Raw genomic sequence first — 24,318 nt, forward strand, 5'->3', positions numbered from 1 at the left:
CACACAGACGGGGAGGTAGGCTTCCATTTTATCACTGACAAATGGTGAGGAGCGCCCAGACGATATTGCTGTCGCCCTTAAATGATAAGGTAGAGCTATATACAGAAATAAGAACTACGCAGGAAGAGCAAAAGGTAGTGGTTGGACAGTGCATTATGCGCACTCAACGGAAGAAAAGAGGCCTAAAAATAGAGAACAGGCCAATCAGTGCAAAGATTGTTGAAGAAGCAGAAATGATCCCTGTGCTAAGCTGCCTTTGCACGCCAATTAAGGTAATTTCACTGTCGTTCAGGCAAGCGAAGAGCCCAAATTGCGAAATAGTTTCGAGGCGGTGATGGCCCCGGCACCAATCAGTGGCCATTGCTCTACGGGGAGCCCGCTGATGAGCTTCCATCAGTGCTGCAAGCCCCTTGTCCCGCGTCTCTTCCCCTTCCCTAATTATGCTGATGAATAAGGCCCGCAATAGTGATCCGTCCTCGAATGACGAGTCCGTGAGTTTGCCGTTGTCTTGTCCCTGCGGCGGGAGCGCCGCGTCTCAGACAGGCTGAAGCTGAGTGCATTTGGTCCGATCCGCTGTGCTCTCCTCTTTCATCTCTCCATCCTTGTAGCCCTCCAACCCATCAGACCCACCCAACCCCTCAGACTTGCTGAGTACGGGGTAACAGAGAAATGGAGATGATCACTCTTTCTCTCCACACTCGGGTGCACTGTTCTTTTTTTCTTTTCTTTTTGTCCCCTCCTGAGTCTCAACAACCCACCCTCACAAACACGGAGGGGGAAAAAAGACAGCAGACAAAAGTGCACATTCAGTCACGTACCTCTGCAAACATGCGTAATGCAGCACACAGACAAACAAACTCCCCTTGATAAACAACTCCTGTCCAACACCAAAAAAAAAAAGCATTTCAGAGCCGCGGTTGCATCAGGTCGACAAAGCCCCGCATTTGTAGGCAGAGCTGCTGAGTTAAGACGAGGCTTTACCTCTTACATGCCAATTAATCACTCGGAGCATGAGAGATATGCAGCGAGCACCACGGGAGGCACCCTGTGATGCGTTTTTGGTTTTTTTCAAAATAAAAAAGGAAGTGGAATGCACCTGCTGTACAGGAAACAGCAAGATCCAGTGTAGTGATTAAAAACTGGTTTTCCTTGCTCATACATACACATACACATCTGTATATATTTAAATCATAAGGTCAATTACCTCAGTTTTCTGATCTCGTCTGATCTAGCTCGTGCTGCTTCTTGCAGGTATGTTGTGAAATTATGGATGCACCAAACATTTTTCATCCTTTCTGTGTTGCTGCAGTCCATAAATCTCTACTTTTCCTGGTCTTGCTTCAGTCCTTAAAGAGGCTTTTATTGTTGAAGGTGATCGAGGCCCTTCAGCAGGTGAGCGACTGATCTGTTTAGTCTTTTAATGTGAATCCTCTGCAGGGAGTATTGTGTTTCACTGACAGCAGGTTAACACGTGAACCAAACAGAATTAGTTTAGAGAAATTAGTATTTTCGTTTTAAAAGGGGGAAACTTTGACACGACAGTGTAGATGAGCTGATGAGATCAATGGTGCAGAAACAATCATTGCACTCCCCACAAGTGTTTTTACTTATTTATTTTTTTACAGGGCTTTACTGGCGACCCAGCAGGCCATAGATTTATTTGAAGACTTTTATTTGAGCTTGTGGTATCTAAGAGAAACGCAAACTGTCTGCAGTCGTTTACATGCAGCAGTTCCTGGTGCTCTTGCGTGGCCCGTGACACGGTGCCGACAGCTGGCGTGACAAAGTGGCGAACTGGGGAAAGGAAACTGACTGCCTTTTCTTAGAGTGCGACCTCTCCGGGGGAACGGTGATGGGCATTACCGAAATGATGAAAAGATCGGTGACTCTTGTAAAAAAGAATGACTCTCACGAGAGGCAGTGAGGTAACGTTACAGAAACGGCCAGGCAGATTATTTTTTTTGTTGTCCCGCGCAACATTTTTCGATTTAGATAATACAGGGTGTCGGTTAGCTCAGTGAGTAGCACCGGCGCCCCACCGGAGGCTGGAGGCCTCCTGCAGCGGCCATGGGTTCGACTCCGAACCCTGGCCATTTGCTGAATGTCCTCCCCACTCTCTCCCCCTTTCCTGTAATTACTGTCAACTATCAATAAAAGCATAAAAAAAATGCCCCCCAAAAAATAAATAACAGTTCTTAAAGACAGAGTGAGCGGAAAAAACAATAAACAGGAAAGAAATAACACAAAAACACCAGCAGAAGTTGTCTTGCTTCCAAGACGAGCATCCGTTTCTAAGCTTTCACCGCGGCGCTTTGAACTTCACATACGCATGCAGTGGCCTACATGGGGCAACGAGATCAGCGGAACTGGGGGAACAATAAAGGGTTCAGTTCCCCACACTGGTGAGAAAAGAATCTCTTTCATCTCTCGGCTGGATCCTACTGTCTCAAAAGTGTGGTGGAAAGAGAACAAAGAGAGACGACGCACGCAATACAAGTGTTTGTGCGATTTCACGGGACTCTGGAGAGAAGCGGAGGAGGTCTGCGCGAACGGGCTGGTCAGTTGGAACGCATGTGGGTGTGTCAGTGGACGAATGTGTACCTGCTAAAGACTAAAGAATGCTGTGGATTTCTGCCCTCAGCCAATTTGCGGTAAAAGAAAAGCCCACAATTTGGGGTAAACACATGACTTGAGTGGGAAACCAGCAGTCGCGGCCCCTTAAGAAAACCCTCTGTGTCATTGTGACGCACTCTACTTTACACTGTACAGTGCCTCCAAGCATGTTTACTCTAAAGAGGATGGGGACAGAAAAGAAAGAAAAAAACAGAGGCTGTTGAGAAAGTAGCTGCTTGTGTGAAAACGACTTCTCAAATCCCATGAATAACTGTAAAGTCTCCAGACTGCAAACAAAGCCGCCGGTAGATAAATGGCTGCAGATTGCCAAGATGATAGAGACAGAAAAAAGGGGCAACCAGTTTGCCACGAGGCACAAAAAGAAAAGGAAAAAAAGAAAAGAAAAAAGAGCAAAGCATCAGCAAAAGCGGGTTTGGTGGCACGAGTGACCGAAATGAAATGATCTTTTCAAACGTGCAAAAGTGGGTACAGCGCTTCTTTCCGGTAGAGGAAACATTTTGCTCTTGCGGATGCACCTTTTATGGGGAGCTGCATTATTCACACACCTAAAAAGCTGTCAAAAGGGCTCGCTGCGCTTTATAAATGATACAATCCTTACAAGCAAATCCACTGGTGGCTCGGGGGCCCCTCTGACTTGAGGAGAAAACTTATCTGATCTTCACGGCGAGAGGCGGAGGTGGGTCTCCAGAGTCCCGTTTCCCCCCACTTCTCCATTATTAGCTCTGCCAGCCAAAGAGATATTGTGCTCGGTGACAAATGGGAGTGCAGCGCTGGGGCGCAGACAGTGCGGGGGAGGTCCCCTCCATCTCCCCCACCCCAACACACCCCCTCCCACCTCCTCTCCCGTGATCCGGTGCGCTGCTGCCGTGTCCTCCCCGATAACCATAATTGTGTTTTAGAGCCCCTGATTAAATTCCGCAGTCTCGAATGATATTGTTTTGCGATGAATCCTTATGAAAAATGCTTCATGTTAGAAGATTATGGAAGCTGGGTAGGCACTGGAAGAGGCCGCTAAAAGGTGGAGGCGGAGATGACAATTCTTTTCTTTCCCTTTTTTTATCATTTTCTTTAACTTATAGCTTTGAGGGATGCTAAATGAATCCGTGCCATCACTCTTCCTCTTTGCCTAAGCACGCACTCTTGCTCCGGCGCGCGCGCGCACACACACGCACGCACGCACGCACACGCACACACACACACACACACCCCCCTCTTTCTCTCTCAGGAAAAAAAAAGGCACCCACGGGCTACAGGTTACAAAGCAAATCACGATTAGGGAAAAAAAGAGAAATAGCCGATCTCAAAACTTTTACCCGATTCTTTACTTTACTATCATAACACAGGGTCTCCCACCTGAGTGTCACAGTACCTCTGGGGGGAAAGATGTTTTTTTCTTCTTTTCTTTAGAGGTGACACAAAATGCAATCAGGACGAATGAGGAGGCAGCAAATTCAATAATGGAGGCAAAATGGAAATGGAGCTGGAGACTCTGCACTTAAGGCGGGATGGGCTCACGGCCCTAATAAGCCCTCTTCTGTCGCCGCTTCCCTGCATCTGAATTAGGCGGAGGCCCTCCAATCAGCACGGGCAAACAAAAGAGCCAGCCAAAGAGACGGGAGCGACGCCGAATACTAATCAAGGGTAACAAGCGGCAGCGCACGTCAATGATCAGCACGACGATGTGTGCGTGTGCGTGCTGGTGGGGGGGGGGGGGGGGGGGGATTCATGCAGAACCTATTCAGTCCCGACAATGCAATTCTACAGATTGTTAAGAAGTAACTTTAAATTTTTGTTAAATTAGGGGAAATGGGCAGCTTTAAAAAAAAATATATCCTGATCACTCTCAAATTTTTTCACCAGCCATGTGTTTTTTTTTTTAATAGGTCTCAGGGACCCCCGAGGTCAAGCAGCTCACTCATCAAATAAATTCCCAGTTGCCGATTCCGACAACCACAGAACTGCTGCGCCATGATGTTTTTTTCTCTACAGCAGCCTCGATGGGTTGTTTTTTTAACGGCGCCGTTTCCCCGACAGTCAGTATTCTCTCGGCTTTGTTATACTGTTGGAAATAGTGTTCCCCCCCTACACCGGCCAAAGCTACAGTAAAAACACCAAACTAAAATTTAGGGGGCAGCATGAGTGGACCGTGGGGGAGACAGTAAAGCTGCAGCTCAACCCATAACTTCAAATGTGGGTTATTATTAAATGTCCACTCTTGACTCAGGAAACAAACAAGAACCCCAAAAAAACAGCTCCTGTGGAGCATTAATGTGTGTGTACGCGAAGACCTGCGGTGAACAAGCGCGGACACACGCTGCTCCCCTGACATGCGATTTGTAATTCAAATTAGACTCATTACATATTTTCATGGAGCAAAATGCTTAAGAAGTGTCGGAAACAGAGCGAACCCTCTGCATTAAAATTGACACTTACAATGGGCTAAATGGGCAATTTGTCATTTTCTGGCACAGAGCTGCAGCACTCATCCCTCCACTTGGGTAATTTGGGACACACCGAGACGGACATACACACACACACCGCAGCAAATCAACTATGACCAGTAAATTGCCTCCATCTGGTTCTACAGTAGATGTCTTGCGAGGTTCTGGGAGCCGGTCCAGCACGACTCCGCTTCCTGACTCCACCTTCTTCGTCTTATGCAACTTCCCCACGACAGATGCTTTGCACAGACATGTTCACCAGTGACGCCGATCGGCTGTGCTCAACGCGCTAATGGATTCGCAGATCTCAAGAGGGGGCTAACGCTGAGGCGGGGCAAAAATAAACAAACAGAACGAAACAATGAATGGAACCCAAAGATGGAAATAAAACTCCACAAAGTCAAGCATGTTAAAGATGCCCAACAGCACTTATTACCTCCGCCAAGGAGGTTTTTCTTTTCGGCCCCGTCCGTTTGTTTGTTGTTGGGTTTTTGTGCTCGTCAGCAGGATTACGCAAAATCTATTGAATGGATTTCGACATGGGCCAAGAAGTGGACCTGGAGAAATAGGCAGATTTTTATTTCGACATTGTGAGACAGGGCGGTTCTTCTTCTTCATTTTTGCCATTTTCACCAATTGCCCATGTTGTTACATGGATCTGGATGAGAAAAATCAATGCAATTCGGTGCAGCTTGATTGAATTTAAAGGAACTATACTCGCTTGGCTCTACTGAGTTCCGTTTTCGTTTGAATGGACCCCACAGCGTGCAAATATCTTGCAATGTCAGGACGGTAGCATGAGACCAGATAAACAAGCAGACGCTTTGAATAGAATTACTGCAGAATGAAAAACAGCAGCCTGGTTTCTAGGTTGACGACACCGCAGGAGTTTTTTTTTCACCAGAACTGGTCAACCAATTTTCCCAAACTGCAGAAAGGTTCAACATCCTTCTTCTTCTTCTAATCCAGGGGCCGGTTGGTTTAGCCCTCCTGACCTCCACACTAGTGGAGCTTCTCTTGAAGAGTCGCGGTTACAGCTGGCAGTTCACATCATTAAAAAAAAGCGTCCGGCCACAAGTAATTCTAATCTCCCGGAAAAAAATGAAATAATAATTCAGCTCTACCGAGTGAGTTTGATGAAGTCACGGCCATTTGGTTTGATTGGGTGGGATTTTCCAAGGACTGCTGGGTGGAAGTGCTGACTCACCACTCTCACTCCACAGGACCGGGGGGGTTCGAGCTAGATTAGGCGGGAGAGCCGCTGTTGTTTCCACAAACGATTAAAACAACTTCATACTGTGCCTGGCCCTCAATTGTCTCGGTGTCATTTCTCGCTTCAGTCAATTAATTACTGGCAATGGTTAAGCGTATTTTCCAGGCAGTTTGGCTCTTATTTCACTTTATCGTATCCACATTTATGATCTATCCATTCAGCCAGTCCTCCAAAGACAGTGCAAAAACATGCCTCTGTCATTTCTTGTTTTAAGAGACTTTTGTGCTTGGATTAGGTTTTTAAGGCAACACCTCCGCTCCTCTACTGTGCAGCTCCTCTTTTCTTCAACTTAAACACTACTGCTACTACTACTACTTTTTTCCAAATCCGTTTGGACTAGTACTTTTTTCTACTACTATTTTTTTCCAAATCCGTAGGGGATATTTTGGGGCGTGGGGGTCGAAACCACCTATGGCCTATGACCACAGCCCGTTCCTGTATGTTGCTGAATTCACAACAGCATATTCTTCGATTGGGTTGTTACACTTTAAAAAAAAAATATTGCCCAAAAGTTGCTGTTACTATGTTTCCATCTATAGTTTCAGACAATAGCCAAAAATTCACACAGAGCTGAAAAACATTTACAAACTTAAATTATAGGTCGACTGTAAATTTTGCAGAAAAAAACTCCAGGTAATTCCATTGTTACTGTGGGGGGTGAAAAAAATGTCACTAACAACTGTAGGAAATGTTAAAATCCCCCCGCAGGTTGTAATGCTAATAAAATACATAATATATTAGCATTGCACTACCTAGTTACCCCGAGCTCAACTACCCAACATCATAAGAGAGGAAGTTACATGTTGGAGGAGGCTTCCAGAATCAGAATCAGTTTTATGCCAGGTAGGTAACAGGTTACATACAAGGATTTTTTTGTTTGTCGTCATTCTGTTCCGTGATAGTAAACAGGACAAAGGGGTTAAAGGTCATTATCGCTCACTACGGGGTTCTGTCTGTGTATGTTGGTAGCGCCGTTAGCACGGGTCAGCTAATACTGACCTACAAGACACGTGGGTGCGTCCACAGGAGAGGTGAACCCTACCATCAAAGATCGGTGCAAGGGGGCAGCAAACGCACCGCCCCTGGGGGGCTATTACCCTTCCATTAGGTGTCGTTTGCCCTCCTTCTAGATGTGCAATCGGCACTAATGGAAACAAAACCCAGAAGCCCCTTGGGTCTTCCTTGTCAAAGCGTTTGAGCACAAAACACTAACGGCGGCGCGGCGCTGACAGCACAACACTGATAAGACAGAGCGCAGGCATGGCATTACAACGACTCCCGGGTAGAGGAGTGTGGAAAAAAAAAAGAAGAAGGGAATCGGAAATAAAGAGATGAGAAAGTAAATGGTGGAGTTAGACATGGTGTCGCATCGTGCGCCTGCATGTCAATGAATGTACCCCTTATTTTTTTAACGAGATGAGCTTCCCAGTGTTATGCCTTCTCTTCTTCAGAGGAGACGGTGGGCAACAAAAGGTTGGCGTGGCTCTATTTTGGCTTGGCCGAGTTCCGCTCCATGTGACAACGCAACCGAGGGGAGTCCGGCATGTGCAATGGAGACAGTTTCCAACCTGGCTTGGCATGTCAAGTTCATATCTAAGACATGTATGTTGCATTACATAACATAACATTGGAGTGGGGTTTTTTTTGTTTTCTTTTGTCAGAAAAGCTGTTGCTTTGGTCTTTCGACGCTCCAAAAAAGGGGTTGGGGGGATGAAGATGAAAGGAGAAAAAAAAAGACAAAACTTTATTTCACACAGCAGAATGAAGGACTCTCTTGCTTTGCAGATCCATGACTGCAGCATTTTCTGGGGGAGCAAAGCAGCGTTTGAAGCTTGGAGATATGTTTTAATCATTTGGCGCCTTAATGATGACACTGGATTCATTATTAATGGGCCCCGTTCCTCTACTCGCCGTCTCCCTCATAACAGTCCGGAGCGAGAGTGAGTATTAGCATCAGCCGCTTTTGCTCTATTTGATCTTTCTGTAATCACACCACATTTTGGAGATCACACCACAAGCTTTATGTTAAGTAAAGAGTAAGAGTTTTTTTTCTTTTTTATTTTCTATACAAATTCCAAACTCAATTACCACAGCAGTTCCTTTTCCCATTTTTTCATTTCTGTTTTCTACAAGTCGGAAAGTAGGAATTCTTCTCTTAACTGACACTGAAATGTGTCTAAATATGGTTGGGCAAAGTCTCTGACATTGACAAGTGTATCCCTCTTATGTGTCAATTTTCTGGTGAAGATGAGTTTTTTTCCCATTACGGAAAGAATTTAGGGTTTTTTTTCAACGAAAAGTTGCTTGCTCCACATGAGAAGGGTGATTTTATGACAAGATTTTATGATTTTTTTATTACAAAAAACAAACTGAATCTCTGCAAATAACAATATGCTTTTGATTCATAACGGTTAATATGAAGACAAATCTGCATTTTGCTGATTTAGCTTTACAGAGTGACTGTGGAAATGAGAAACTGCTTAAAAGGCCTGTAAACCGGTAAATCAATAGTCATGCTCCGAAAAAAAGAAGAAAAAAAAAAGGATGCACATGGGGTTAATTAAAATGTAGCCTGTAAATCAGTTGTTCTCAGCAACAACTGCTGTTGGCAAATTGGCCAAAATGCATTCAAAGTTCTCACAAAAACGCTGCAATTAGCGAGACGGCAGCGGTGAATTATTAGATGTAAAATTATAAAGGCTGTTTGGGATGTTGCCAGGATTGTGAAGCTGCGGCAATGTGTCACTACAGTCCCTAGCGAGCCTTAAAGAAAAGCACAACAGGTGAGAAGGAAGAGAATTAAGAGAGGGAGAAAAAAAAGGGGGGGGGTGGCAGAAACTGGTAATCGGCTTTCTGCACACAGGCATTGGGGGGTGTGGTTGCCAGATGGGAAGTTGGGAGTCAAAGCTCTCTTTTGGAGCCATTTGGCTTCTATCCAGTGGAAAAAGAATAACAAAGGTTATGCAAAAAATGAGGTGAACTGGATCTGAACTGGATCTGAGAGCCATTTCACACATGCCACCCCATCAGCGCGGAGAGTACTATGGTGGTTATTATCGCCACTGCTGCGCGGCACGGGGTAATTAGCGCCGCAGTGTGTAGCGAGGCATGTTGTATGTATGCACACAGTTCGAGTGGCTGTCGAAACATGTGTTGTGTGTGTGTGTGTGTGTGTGTTGTGTGAGTGTGTGTGTTGTGGTGTACTCAGGCGTGCAGGAGCTCCAGGAGCATAATGGGGTAAAGCTGAACAAGTCAGCATCAGAGGACGTTCTTTAAAACACAGATTACTATATATCCCTGCTACTATAAAGACTGCGCAGCTGTGTGCGTACCGTCTCCGTAGCCAAATTGAATTCCGTGCTTTCGCCAGACTCCCACTGTGTACTGAATCCGCAGAGGGATGAAGTAGCAGTGAAGCTGTTGTTTAATGTATCGTGTGGAGCGAAAGATGCTGAATATATTGAGATATACACGTCCTCTAGATGTGGCAGAAGGGGCGCTAGGCTGCATTTCAACATAAGGGAATCTGAGAATATGTGTGTTGAGAAGGGAAAATAATACGCAAACCTAAGTGTAAGCTTAAAAAAAAAAAAAAAGATTACTGTATTTTCGTTTTTTGTCCCAGGCAAAGGAGCAAAGGGAATCTAGAGGAACGGCACTGATCCATATGCATGGCTGGATCCGGCTTAATTGCAGCATCAGGCTGCACGGGGATCCAATGATTTGGACCAAAGTCGCAGTGAGGCACCATCCTGAGTGTGCACGCTAAAATCGGGAGATGTGTGGAGCGCCAGGCAGACAAGAAGCCAGGGGGGCCTGGTGGAGAGCCTGAGTCATAGCGGTGAACCAGAGGTGAATTTTGCCACTGGGGATCGCCGCGTTTTCAAGAACATTAGAGGAATTTGGAGATGTAGATTATGCATTGTGGACACTAATAATGCAACGTTTACCTTGGAATGAGTAGAAGATACCACAGTTACTATGTGCTCTTTCTATCACTATGAAGAAAAAAAAAGAACACACCATCCTGATCATCGTGAACATGCATCGTTGCCTCATTCCTGAAGTTGCACCAATGATTCGACATTTGGCGGAATTAAACTAAATTACCTTAGAGTGTATGTGAATACACCCACGTTGTTTATGAATTAAAATAAAAGGCTAAAACTAAAACCCAGTAGTTTTGTGTACATAGTGAATTATCCTTTAAATCCAGGTTATTTGTAGCATAGGAACGGTCTGTGGACTGTAGAACACACATTCACTAGCCCAGTTTGAGAATTGACAGGAAAACTGTAGGGTCTACGGCAGAAGGATAAATATCCACTCAGACCTCCCTCTCTTCATAGGTGTGGCCAAACTGGTGTGTCCTCTTGCTTTACCGGCTTAGGGTGTCAGCATGCCCTTAAAAACTCTCAGGAGTCCTTTACGACCGCGTTCGGATTCTATAAAATGCAGCTTATTACACTAAATCTGTCATGTGCTTTAATGTGGATCACTGTTTGATCCCCCGCCATCAATCAAAAAAAAAAAAAAAAACGCTCCCTCAATGTCAATGGCACACCAGCCCAGGATGAATATCTGCTGTCCAACTTTCTGACGTTTCGAGATTTTACTGCGCCCGTTGAACATTTGCACTCCCATTTCCAAAACGTCCAAAAAACGAAGCGCAACACTTTAGAGACACAGGACTTCTGTTTTACCCCATGATTCATTTGGTTCCACTGACTGTGAGACGCGTGACACAGGATCGCCCACGGTAGGAAATGCAGGATAGATGCAGGATAGATTTCCATGCCCACAGGAGAGCACTGTAAAGCGAGAGGATCGATGCCAGAGAGGAAGCCTCGAGCAAAATACAACAAAGGGCAAAACAGCCGAGGCCTCCCAGTTTTTTGGCAGTTTAGGGCACAGACCATGTTGGTCGGTCCGTGGTGGGATTGAGCCCAGTTTCCTTGTTTCATGCAGAACCATGCCACAAAACAAACCTTGGAAGGTGCTACATGTAGCTGCGGTCGCATTTGTTAAACCATTCGATTCTAACAGAATCACTGGAGGACTGGCAGCTTCTGTGTGCATTTTGCTTTTGTTCCTTGGCTGTACTGTGAAGGACATACGTGTTGGACGTGGTTTCTTATTCCGTTGGCCACGGCGAGATGTTCTCAGAGACTGTGCTCCAAGAACGATGCTCTTCTCTCGCTTTTCTGCCACAAATTAATCCAGCAAATTCCATCCAAAAATCCGCCTAGATGAAGCCAAACAAAAAAGCCACAGAGGTGCCCCATTATCTCTTTCATTGTGTTTTTTTCCTCAATGCAGTTTCTTTTCCTGCATCCAATTCTCTTTGTTCACGCCATATGTTTGCATGTTCTGTATGTCAGATGTTCAAGCCTCTGGTACAATAAGTGCTGACAGCTTTTTATGTGTCACTGGAACACACCGGTTTCATTCCCGACCCATACGTCCAGCATCTCTCTGTTTGACATCATCCTCTCTGTCTCACTCCAGGCATCAAACAGAGAAAGAAATTCTGCGAGAGAAACAGAGTGACCCTCGAACGCCCCCCCCCCGATTGTATGTGACAGTTGTCCTTCTCTCTATGACGGCTTGTGTTTCTCTCCTGGAGCGTTGTTAATGTCACAGCAGAGACAGAGGAAAAAGAAAACGTGCTTGGGGAAAGCAGCTCAATCTGGGGAGCATTATATGTACGATTTATGCAGATAATGAGGAAATTGGCTATTTGGAGAAAATCTGAGGCGAGCAGTGAGAGGAGACTCAGCAGGAAGACAATAAAATGGGCAGTTTAAAAATGAATGGAGCCTGAAACAGAAGACAGTGTTTGCCTCTATTATTCCGACTGGAGTTGGAAGGTCACTCCACCGCTGGGTAAAACAAAAAAATGGCAACGATGAACCGATGATGAGGTCACGACTCGAGGGTCTGACGGCAAGATTAAATTAACACAGACAACAGCTATTCTCTTTGCAAATGCGGTCCGCTTTGGCTTAAGTCCTCTCACATGGTGGAATTAAAATTTAAAAAATGGCTCATCCATAAAACATAACGAGCCCAACCACTTCCAAAAAAGTTACTCCATGAAAGGAGACTCTTTTTGAGAGTGTAAACAAAAAAATGTAATTAATGGGAAAATAGTTCTCTCGCAGACATATGATCCTGCAATAGAGCAACGCAGAAGATTAATTTGCCAGGGTGGCAGATACGTAGCTTAAAAAGTTGAGTTCCAATTTTGTGACTTAATTGAAAAAAGGCCCCATTAAATATGTGTATGCAAGTGTAAAAATAAATCAAACAAGCATTTCCAGTGCAAGCAATATTTTACAGGGTGCTGAGAAATTTACCCTGAACCGAACTAGTCTCTTACTCAAATTTTTTGCTCCATTTAAGTCCTGAGAGTGAAGGTGGGGGTGGAAAAAAAAGAGGCAAAAAGTGCAGGAGTTTTTACCCTGACATGCTGATCATGCAGCATGTCAGTGAATATTCCAACACTCGTGCCGTCACTCATACCTGTGAGGTTGCGCAGGCCCAGCTGCCTCAGGCCGTAGTACCCGTCCCGCCTGTAGTTCAGGAAGATGGCCAGGGCGTAGCGGCCCTCGTACAGTTTGGTGCCCCGCACGATCCGTAGGTTCTCCAGCGGCAGGTAGTCGAACTGGTTTAGAGCCACTAACACGTAACCAGTCACCTCTCTGATTGACTGCATGGAGGGGGAGAAGAAAAAAGAGGGGCTTATTTCATATGCATGGTGTAGCTTGAGGTTTATCAAATCAAATTCATACAACATGATGCCCAATACATAGCATGAGAAAGAACAGTCAGGGCGGTGGATGGACTTTTATTCAGGAGATCGAATTTGCTGGATCAATAAGTTCATGAAAAACATTTATGTAATATTTAAGTTGTGTTATTGAGCCATTTAATCAACATCCAGAGTGAACTAAGTGTGGGATCGGACTTGATATTGGCAGACTCAGATTGGTATTAACATTTCGATGTCCGGCAACCATTGGTGTGGAGCGTGTTTGCACTTTGAAATGTCGGCCTCATGAAGATTTTGGCTACAGAGACAAAACATGTGAAATTTCAGTTCAGTTACCGACTGATCTGCCATCTCCTCTGATTTTGTGTTTCCAGCTGATACGACACCTTCCCAAGCAATAAATCGAAATATTGCATATTTCATTTAAAACCCAAACGCAGATGCAGGAACAAAAGTGTATTTAGATAAATTGGCAAAAAAATATCTAACTTACGAAATGAAAGAAAAAAGACCAAATCCCCAAATCAGGTTATCCAAAACGGGGGAAAGGCGAGGAGCAAAAACACAGAGTGAGGCTGAACCAGGAGACATGGACGGAACCAGAACCAAGAAGTACACAGCGGGATCATTACAGACGACATAAAAGAAAAGACAAACTTACACAGAGACTGAGAGCACAAAGGGAAGCAGGGATGATTGAACACAGGTGAAACTAATTAGGCACAGGTGCAGCCAATCACAAGGGGCAGGGATGATTGAATACAGGTGAAAAAAATTAGGCACAGGCGCAGCCAACCACAAGTGGGCAGGAGACACAGGAAATAGTAAAGTTACAGTAACGAAAACAGGAAATGAATGCCAAAATAAAAAAAACAGGAAACTCCCAACAAAACACGAGGGGTGACAAAAGGTGACTTAACTGAAGCCAAACCACACAAGGAAAGGCAAACCAAAGAGCTGACAAACTATTAAGTGGATACACAACAATTCTCAAAGGTTAAAGATATAACAAAGAAAATAACAAAAGTCCTAGAATTCAGGTCCCAGGGGCATAATCTTCGTGGCAATATGTTGAAAGCAATATATGGACATTCCCAGTCAGGTGTGACTGAATTAGTCTGACTGTAAAATTAAATAAGAAAAGTAATTTGGTGTTTTTTTTTCAAGTTGATAGGCTTTGCTTCACTGCAGTCGCTCAAGTGTGCCGAGTGCCTTGCTCAAGAGTGGGGCAGACCCCAACCCTCTGCCACATTATGCATCACCCGACATTCTCAGTTACTGAAACACTCATTTACATCTGTGCAATGAGTTGAATCAATTAAAAGTGTGGCTAAAGGTTGAGGCCAAGGCTAGCACTCTTATGTTTTTGAAGAATGCCATTGCTATAATTGTCCCATTGCCATTGCTATAACTGTATAATTGGGGTCATTTTAAAACAAATTAAGATAAAGGGGGAAAAATAAGATGAAAAAATGAAAGGTTAAAGGCCAAAGGTACTTTTTTACTGTGTTATCACATCACTACCCCTACTACTGAGAAAAACTTCATGTGCATGGAACTGCGCATCTTCCAAAGCACAACTCATTCCCTCGTTGTTGCTACAACTCCGTCATGCAATATTCATCTGAGTCAGTCAAACAGCCGCGTGAGCTCCCTTATCTGTACACACTCGCGCACAGAGAAACTCACGAAACACACGTACGGCAGCTGTTAAACGCCACACTAACACATTTTACCGACCACCACTGACAAGCCTAATTAGAACACTACATAAGTGTGTGTGTGTGGGGGGGGCACACTGACTTGTACAATGGAGGATTCGTTTGCAGCCTTGGCTGGCAGACAGGATTTATTATGGTGGGATTATTTAGTCAGTTCTTTTTTTTTTTACACAATGTGAACAGCCGTTACTTTTCATCAGCGAGTGAACCAGAGACCTCACTTGTACAGAGATTCACATTATCTCTATAGGCGTAGCTTGAACTTGAGAGTTGGCGGTTTACAAAAAGAAAAATTCAAAAATCAAGAAGAAATAAACAACAGAGGCTTCATTCACACAAAAATTGATAACCAGGACACCAGCAGGTGCTTTTCCATACTACAACAAAAATGCTCAATGATTATGGAATATTGTCAGGACTACCATATAGAAACCGAAATCTAAACAAAACGCAAATCACGACAGTTAACTAGATACAGATCCTAGCTGATGGCAATTCCTTCAGATATGTGTAAAACATATAGGGAGGTCAGTAGTGCATCGATATCTCGTCACCAGTGTGGCAGCGCAATTTGTGCTGTGTGTACATTACGTAGACAAAACATTCAGACTGTGGCCCCCAAACTAAGGCTCTCTATCCCAACGCGATTACCTAATTTATGATCGCTGGAACTATGCCATCCATCCAAGCCACTAGTTCCAGTTGTCTCTCAGGGACAGAGACAGAACAGGGCCCTGGTGGCCAACAAGAGAAGGTGCAGCTTCAGCGAGCTTAACGTTAGCAACTGCAGTGGTATTCTCTTCCATATCTGGGCTTAGCTGGTGGTGTCGCTGCTTTAGCAAAGAAACCGCATGAATACATTATTTGAAGAGGCACGCAACATCTCTGTCTTTGGCTGCATAGGCGAGGGTGCCACGCCAGGCTACCATAACCAATTTTTTCTGAGAATACAACAATTTGTTTACCCTTACTGTTACAGAACAATGCATTACAATAAATTTGTAGTTGTGTTATTATAGAAACAACATGCATTTTTAGATGTGGCCACAAGGGGTGTCAGTAATCCCCCTGAATTGATACAAATTGCGCCTCTGATTACTTCCCCATGCCAAGACCAACCGGTAAGAGTCATTTGTGCAGCTTCAGAGACACAATTACTCACGGGTGTCCCAGCAGCAAACACAACAGAGCGGATTTTGTTTTTTTACTGGTTTAATCTGAGTAATCTTAATGCATTAACTTGGGGCGTTTGGAATAACCGGTGACAGGGCGTGATGGGGGAAAAAAAAGTTCCCAATGCAACGGGCAGCTACAGAGACATCCTAATGACCAGAGACAGGCCAGTAATGATGTGGGTGATTGGCTGGGAGGGAGGGAGGACATGAGCGAGACGAGGTTTGACTGGCTGCTGACCCCTGGGGGACGCCAGTGGAGGCTGACAGTCGGGACACAGCATGCGGAAAGCCTGCATTTCAAGGATAATAGCAGGTAACCGAGATTAGCTCCTATATTGAGAGCTCTGCGCTCAATACTGCACACCTGCCACGCTGGCCCATTGTAACGCTAACACAATAGGAAGGAAACATACAGTGGAGGTGCTTATTAGCGAGATTATAATGTGTCAATCACCTGAGGAGAGAAAGAACAACATAATAAAAGAGCAGTAGAATCAATTCCAGCGGAGGCTTTGATTAGCATAATTATTGCACAAAGGGAGCTCTTTTGTGATAGGCTCCACCAACTGTGAAAAAAAAAAACCCTGGTGAAATAACTTTTTTGTCCAATATGTTTTGTGATTTTGTTGTCGTCGTCGTTATTGTTCGTTTGACAGCCGCGCAACTTCATGCAACTCTGTGAAACTTGCGACTCTGCCTCGAAAAACCAAAGCAGAGGCCGTCCTCTCCAGGGGACTTGTTGATCCGGTCATGTGGCTGGAAGCCACGCCGTTTCATCACTTTGACCCTGCCGCGACCCCGTGTTTACTGCTGGGGGCCGGGGGTGCCACGTGAGCTCGCTTTGCTATCATTAGCTCCGCCGTAACCCCCAGGGGCCAGCCAGTGGCGCTATGACTGGGAATGGGGGAGGGGGGGGGGGGGGGGGGGGGGGGGGGCGGCTTCATAACCCGTCCCAGCTGTGGGGAATGCACTCGGCTGCTGGCAGACTCCACAGTGCATCCACTGTGCCCCCTTCTCCCTGCCAGCCTCCGGGACCCGCTGGCGAAACCAAAGAAAAAAATGTTTCCCTGTTGCTTAGCAACTGCAGGAAAGCCTTCCAGCGGGAGCAAGCGAGAGAAGAGGAGGAGAGCGCAGGCAGAAGAAAGAAGAAAAAACAGACTTAGAGAGGATTTGAAAAAAAAAAGTAATTTACCTAATTAAATTAAAGGATTACTCTGCTTTTTCACAGTAATTTTCCTTCACTTTGACACTATTTAATTCCCTTACGTTGCCGTAAACAGTTGCTTCCCGAACGCATTCTGGATCAATGTTTATCTGCATTCCTCTGTGCTGGAGGAGGGAGGAAGCAGGGAGACAGAGAGGAGGGAGGTCTGGAGGGAAGTAAACACAAGCACCTGCATTTCCCCTTCTGCCGCATCAACTGCGCTCTGTTTCAGCAACGCACACACACACACACACACACACACACACACACGCAAGCTGAAGGATGCAACTTGGAGAAGCTGCCCACTGCTGCCTTGTGGGCGATGTGCTCAGACTTAACAAGGTGGCTAGTGGGCAGATAAACTTGTGTGTTTCCCTTTGTATTTTCTGAAAGGAATATACACTTTACAAGGTGAGTGGGAGGGCTAATTTGTACCAACAAGGTGCACGGACTCACACACACACACACCTAGTGCCCTTCATCCTTCGGCTAAAATAACCCTGTGATTAAAGTGGCTCAAATATGGGAAAAAGAGCTCAAATCTTAACACAGTATGGCACAAGTCCAGGTCATTATTTTAGAAACCGTTTTCAGCTGAATCTTTTGATTTCCAGCTCGACTCTGATGGATCAGACTGTTGTTGTTCTGTTGTGAGAGCCACAAAGGGTTTGTGCAGCATATTCTGAAGTGTAACCGCAGAATGGAGAAAAAAAAGAAGCAAACTGCCAAGAGGCACAGACAAGACTTAGTCGACACAGGTCAACTACCCATAATGCACTGCAAGTTTAACATTTCCTCTAGCGCTTTTCTCCATCAATCGCATGCAATTAGTGGTCTTGTGTGGAGCGCTCAGTCAAACAGAATATGGGGCGGTCCCGACAGGCTTGTTTCCTCTCTTCTTTTCGCTTTACCTCGGGCGGAATGTGAATTTCACATGTTGGTAAATTGCTCTTTGTATCTCCGGGATATACACTGAGGCCACGGCAGCGGAGCCAAAACTGCTTTATTTACTCCACACAATATAATCACGGTGAAAGGCATCGGTGCTGTCTTGGAAAGCCACGAACCGCCTAGTACGAGGAAGAGCTGCCGTGCCCAGGCACCTGTGACCCCTGCAGATATAAAGTATTCCCACAGCGAATCATATTTATTATAATTTGAAATATTCCCACTCAAGCCAGTATTGAAGCGAACTGCAGATCTTGTCAGTTAATAAATTGATTTGACTGTTCTCTGTCATAAATTGGCAACAGTGGGTAAACGGAGAAGTGAAAACTAAAGCTGGATTAAAGATGATGCCACAAAGTGATATTGGCATGCCAGCCTTCGTGAACCTCCTGCTTTAACCTCTGATGACAGACACTTACGTAAACTAATCTACCAAAATGCATGGTGTTTTTAGGCTAATAGCGTGTATGTCTAGAATAATTTATTCATCCAACTCACTGTGAGGAAACCCTGCCAACACAGCCAATAGATTTGCATACAAATTTCCCTAGTTTCAGATTTTTTTTCCCCCAAGAATCGCCTTTGGGCTTCACCCCAGATTTAGATAAAAACCCTGTGATTTAAACGAAGCTGTGAATGAAAAATATCATCTTGATCTGGTTGCATGTACAGTATATTATGTTTATTCATCTTTTTTTGTCACCTTCCCTGGCCAACATTCAAAAGGATTCAGGTCAGCACATCCAAAGAGAATTTTAAACTGTGATCTTCGAAGCCGTGGACCGCTGACATCCTGACGGCTACGACTAATGTCTCATTTAACGTCAGAATTAAACTTTAATTTGACAATTTGCAAATGTCTGGAGCAAAAAGCAAAAGCAGCCCAGGTTGACTGCCAACATTTCCAAGATCAAAATGACAGTTTGGAGGTACTGGTTTATTTTCAGCTCATAAAAGTATAAAAAAAATAGCTCATCCGACTAATATATCATTATATATGACATTATTATATAGCCAATACTGATGCATCAATGTGTAAGCAGCTTTTTCCGATGTCGCGCCTGACTGAGATGTGACTAATTTTATCTGCTTTTCACACTTTAGTTCTGTGTTCCCTCCAAAAGGTCACCTGGTAACACTTGGGGGTTGTGAGACGATTAATGAGTTGGGAAGAAGAAGAACATTTCTCTTCACTGATTTGGACAAAATATTTCGCTTTTCTTTTGAAATATCAGGTAATTTTTTTTACCTCTTTTGGTTTTGAATGTGAGATCCAAAGGGGCAGATCCAAAGACACTTAACCCTAAATTACCTCTGACGTCTCCGGCAGTGTATGGATGTGACAGAAAAATGTGCGGTAAATGTACATTGCACTGTATTAATGTGTGTGTGTGTGACTGGGTGAATGTGAATTGTACTGTAGAGGACTTGAAGTGCCCAATGAGACTAGTAAAAAGGGCTATATAAATACAGTCCATTTACCATTTAAAGTGCACTGAATTTCATAGTTCAACGTACAGTATTTCCGCCTCATACTTGGTGAAGCAGAAGTATGACGCAGTACAATAATGGAAATACTGGAGTCGGAGTAGATGCACTGACCTTTCTACCTATATCATCAAGCCCTTTATGTTCAGGTTGAAGATTGTACAGAGAGGTGTGAAGAAAGAAAGAAAAAAGAAAAGAGAGAAAGAGCAGTGGAGCTGTTGTGCAGGATGACTGTGATATCATTTGCCACACATCCGCAGCATAGCGCCGGTCTCACTATCAAAACCTGAACAGTTCACTTTGATCCAAGATTATTTTCCCATGTGTAATTGCTATATCCAAGAGGGTTTATTTAGATCATAAGGGTTGATTCTCTCCAATTTGTTTAAAAAAAAATTGAATATATATATATATATATAATCTGCCGTGGTCTCTCCTCCTCGCAGTGTTGCTATCATCAGACTAAGCGGATTTGGATAGACTCCTAAACAACATCAGCGGGGTGAAGCAGCTGGATCTCCAGAAAAAAACTTAACACGGCTCTGTTATCTCAAAAATAATGAGATATTTAAGTCCTGCTCATGAGAAAAAAACAATGTTTGATATCTTGAGATAACAAGGTAATTCAATAGTTACCTCAGGATAGCAAACATGAGCACTGCGGAATCGCAATTTGATGTCTCGAGATAATGAGATAGTCAGACACGATCACGTGGAAGCAGTTTGATGTCTTGAGATAATAGGACAATTAAGTTGTTATCTCAACACACAACAGGCCCAAAAAAAAAAAAATTGTTGGAGCTGCTCTCAGTTGCCAGACAAAATGTTTGACAGTCAGATTGAAAAAAAATGGCGCCACAGAAGAAGAAGAAGGTAGAGAAGAGTCAAAGTGAAAGAATAGACAACGATCTGGGGAAGAGAGGAGTTTAGGGTTAGGAGGCGCAGTGCAGCCGAGCATCTGCAGAACGCGCATCCTGATAAGGGGGAGGGAAGCGGAGCGCAGAGGAGAGAGATTTTAAAGCATAATTAATAGTGCACCTGTTCCTGTCACCTGGATGAGTGAGAGTGCAAATGAGGTGGATGGCACGGGAAGGACTGATAGGAGGAGGATGGAGGGAGAGAATGGGGGGTAGGTGGGGTGGGGAAGGTACGCTGAAGTGGAGAAGGAGAGGGAGACGGGGTAAAAAAAGGCATCATGAAGCGCGGGGGGGGGGGGTAATAATGACGGCATTATAAAATACAAGAGATGGGACACATATTATGGTGATTATGGCTCATTTCCATACATATAGAGCACTCCGCCATTGAGTCAAGGAGAGTGCAGCGGCGCATGTCAGCGGCAAGACTGCCGACTTTCAACGGTCGGATCCGAGCCGCCGCAAATCTGACTCCACGCGGCGGCAAAGTCAATGGGCGGGCGGGGACCTGTTTACCAATTCACTTGAATGAGCTCCGCGAGAGTAGCATGCACTCCCTCACCTCGCGCGACTGTTTGGCTGTTAAGTATGCCGAGAGCACTCGGGTGTGACATTCACGATTTTTTTGAGGAATCCCGTTTTAAAAAATCAAGGCCTCCGAGAGGAGGGCCATTGACTTTGAAAAAAGAAGTGAAAAATTCCAGCGGCGCAAAATGTCACTGTGAAAACGGCGGTGAGTCATTCGGCGCCGGTATTTGTGCAGAGTTTAGGGGATTTTTCTTTTCTTTTCTTTTCGTTTGAAAGAACTTGTAAGGAACATCTCAAGTTTGTTGATAGTACCTCGAGGTGCCAGATGAATCAACAGGCGCTCGGGTGGGGCTTTTGCTCACTTCAAATGGAAACCACATCAAACGAGGAGGGTGGATGGGGCGAGTGTTTTTGAACCCACACACCACTTTTAGTGTCGGTGGCACCGAGCGGCTTGAAATCCACTCCCTTTCAGGTATTTTAGCTCCAAATGCAGCACATTAGGGGAAAAAGGAAAGTCAATTTATTGCTCGGCTCAATCAAAAAGACTTTAATTGAACGGGCTTCCGGTCGAAGAGTATCTTCTCTCACGCAGTGTACTGATTCAAGCAATACCGCAATTGTGATCAAATGCCAGGAAGGCGAAGTCTCAACTGAAATCAGGAAAAAAGGTTAATAAAAGGGGGATTTTTATTCTTTTTTCAAATGAGACGAGGAGCTTTCGTGTCTTCAAGTACTGTATTCCTTATTCTCTTCATTTAGACAGAGAGCACGTAGAGAGGAGAGGGGGTAATGGTGTAGGAGGTGGGGAATCACCCCAGTACGTTGAATTAAGTGAATAAAATTACAGATTTAAAAAAATCAAACTAAATCTATGAGAATTTTTTTTTTTTATTATTGTTGGGTGACAGTTTCTCAAGGTGCCACTGGATGGATTGCAAGGCAAGATTTGAGGACAGACACACTGCCAGCTAATGACTTTGGGATGACAGTGTTTTGTCTGTGTGTGTGTGTGTGTGTGTGTGTGCGTGTGTGTGTGTAGGGTGATATCTAGGGGTGCCCCTCCAGCAGCAGCTGTGCCACTGGCTTTTGGTGCTGATATTTATCGTCTCCGACAGCACCGACAATCTCATGTGAGCCTGTTTCATGAGTGGCGTCCGTGAGGCGCTTGCGTTGTCAAGACACATTTACGGTGTGACCCTGACTCTGGAATTAAAATCACCAAAGGGGAACGTTTGTGGCGCGCTACCACGGCGAAACTAAAAACAGTGACAGTGCAGTACAGTATCTGATCCTTAAGCTGCAGCGAAAACACTAATACATAACTCATGAGGCAGAGCCGGTGTGAGCAACCCAGCAACAGTCGCTCGGCGCATATCGCATTATGCTGTAGCCTTTGGGGACCCTTCATAATGTAGTTATGTGACAAAGCCAGTGCACATCAGCCACAGGCTGGCTTCTGCTCCCTTGACAGTTGCTATGGTGGGAAAAGTGAGAAGCATCTTATCTCCTATAGCACCGAGCTCCTGTATCTCATATTTAAGTCCCTCATTATTCATGGTCATCCCAGTTTAGGACAGAGATTTTGAGGGCTGGCAGGACCTCCATCAGGAGGGGCCAATCGGCCGCACGAGGGGCCCTGTGGATCCCGGTTAGAGGAGAAAAAAGGGGGAAGTGGCCTCCGAGGTCCAATGTCACTCCACTCCTCTGGGGAAGAAAAAGGTGCTTAACTGCACGTCCGGGTGATTGATGATTGGGTCTGGTGCAGAGGTAGGACGCACTGATAGGTGGACAATGGAAGGCCTTTCCTGGATTTTGAACGTGTGGAAACGAGTAGAGGTAATGATTGTATTACAAGGTTGCTGCTGTCTGCTCTCAAAAGGGGCATCATTATCTCACATAACGCAATTTGCAATATGAATATTTGACAATGTGTTCCTTTTTTTTCATATAGACTATCAATCGTTTTATTGAACTGCGAGGTGTTTTTTTTTTAGCAGAGAGCAGCGTGAACAAGGGGCACTCACTCTGCAGCTACTCCAGGGGGCCGATAGGTCCTCAAAGGTACAATACACACATACGATCGGACGTAAGGAATCTCAGTTGGGTGAGAGGTGTCCAATGATTTGAGTTGTCCTTTCGTAAAAGTAAAGATCGTTAGGATTTTGCTTTCATTTTAGTAGCTCTTGTCATCAGGTTCATGGTTATGATAATATAGTGCTTACAAAGCTAATTGCAGGTTTTAAATGCATAGAGTATGTACTTTGACCAGGAGTCTTGATTCCAGAGAATACAGGCTTAAGGCACTCCCGCATTGGCTTCACTTTACGGAGCCGGTGACTACGTCCATTTTTTTGTACAGTCTACGGCTAAAATCTGTACGTGTTGAACATATGTAGAATTGCGCAAAGATTTCATCGAACTGCACTGGAAAAAAGAAAGTGTAATTAGCACGCGAGGGGTCTTCTGGGTTCAACTCAAATGCCGAAAGAGCGGCGTCTCACTCCTTTTTTCTTTTCCCCTTGTTGAAAAGCAAACTGTAGAGTCCGTGAACTACAAATATATTCGGGACAGGTAAGCAGGCAGCTGTGGGACTGATTACAAACATGTCAGATTTCATCTGTCTTGAATATGTGTGTGCGTGTGCGCGCGAACGTGTGTGTATTAGTTTGGGAGGGTATTTTTTTAAAGCCATTTTGCATCGGTAGGACATGACGGCGGTGGCATCATGCGCGCTTGTAAGGCGCAACACGTTCCGACGCTAAACTCCTTCATCACTCTGGAATCAAATTGCCCTAATTGGAGATGGATGTCCCGATGTGTGGCAAACACAAGGTGTATGTACGTGTACGTGTACGCGCGTGTGTGCGTGCGTGATCATGTGAAGTCATGCGTGTGTTTTTACAGGGGGTGCGCTGGCATTGTAAATCAATCTGGCTACATAATGGAATCAGAGATAAAGCGCTCATCACAGTCACCTGTTGCCTCTTCCTGGCTGAATAAAAAACACTCAGATCATTCATGCTATGCACAGTAGATGTGTGTGTGTCTGTGTCTGCTTCTGCTTCCCACCACGTGCACATGAGTGTTATTTTTTGCCAATCAGCAACTGCAAAACAAAAAGTGGGTTCCTCTGTCTGCTGGGGGTTAAACTTAAGCACCACAGCAGCTCTAAAGGTCGGTTTCCACTTTGACGCAGAGCCTTCGCAAGTGG

General features: G+C 44.8%; 1 protein-coding gene across 4 annotated transcripts in view; it reads right to left on the reverse strand.

Moving 5' to 3' along the window:
* The window catches only part of LOC118299130 (receptor tyrosine-protein kinase erbB-4-like), a 226,021-nt gene that overhangs the window by 78,797 nt on the left and 122,906 nt on the right, over positions 1-24,318 (reverse strand). For all 4 annotated transcript variants that reach the window (XM_035622625.2, XM_035622606.2, XM_035622616.2 and 1 more), the window contains exon 3: positions 12,874-13,060. In XM_035622625.2, the coding sequence (XP_035478518.1) occupies positions 12,874-13,060 (187 nt within the window). The remainder of the gene's footprint in view (positions 1-12,873; positions 13,061-24,318) is intronic.

The sequence above is a fragment of the Scophthalmus maximus genome, chromosome 1, assembly GCF_022379125.1.
Source record: "Scophthalmus maximus strain ysfricsl-2021 chromosome 1, ASM2237912v1, whole genome shotgun sequence".
NCBI lineage: Eukaryota > Metazoa > Chordata > Actinopteri > Pleuronectiformes > Scophthalmidae > Scophthalmus > Scophthalmus maximus.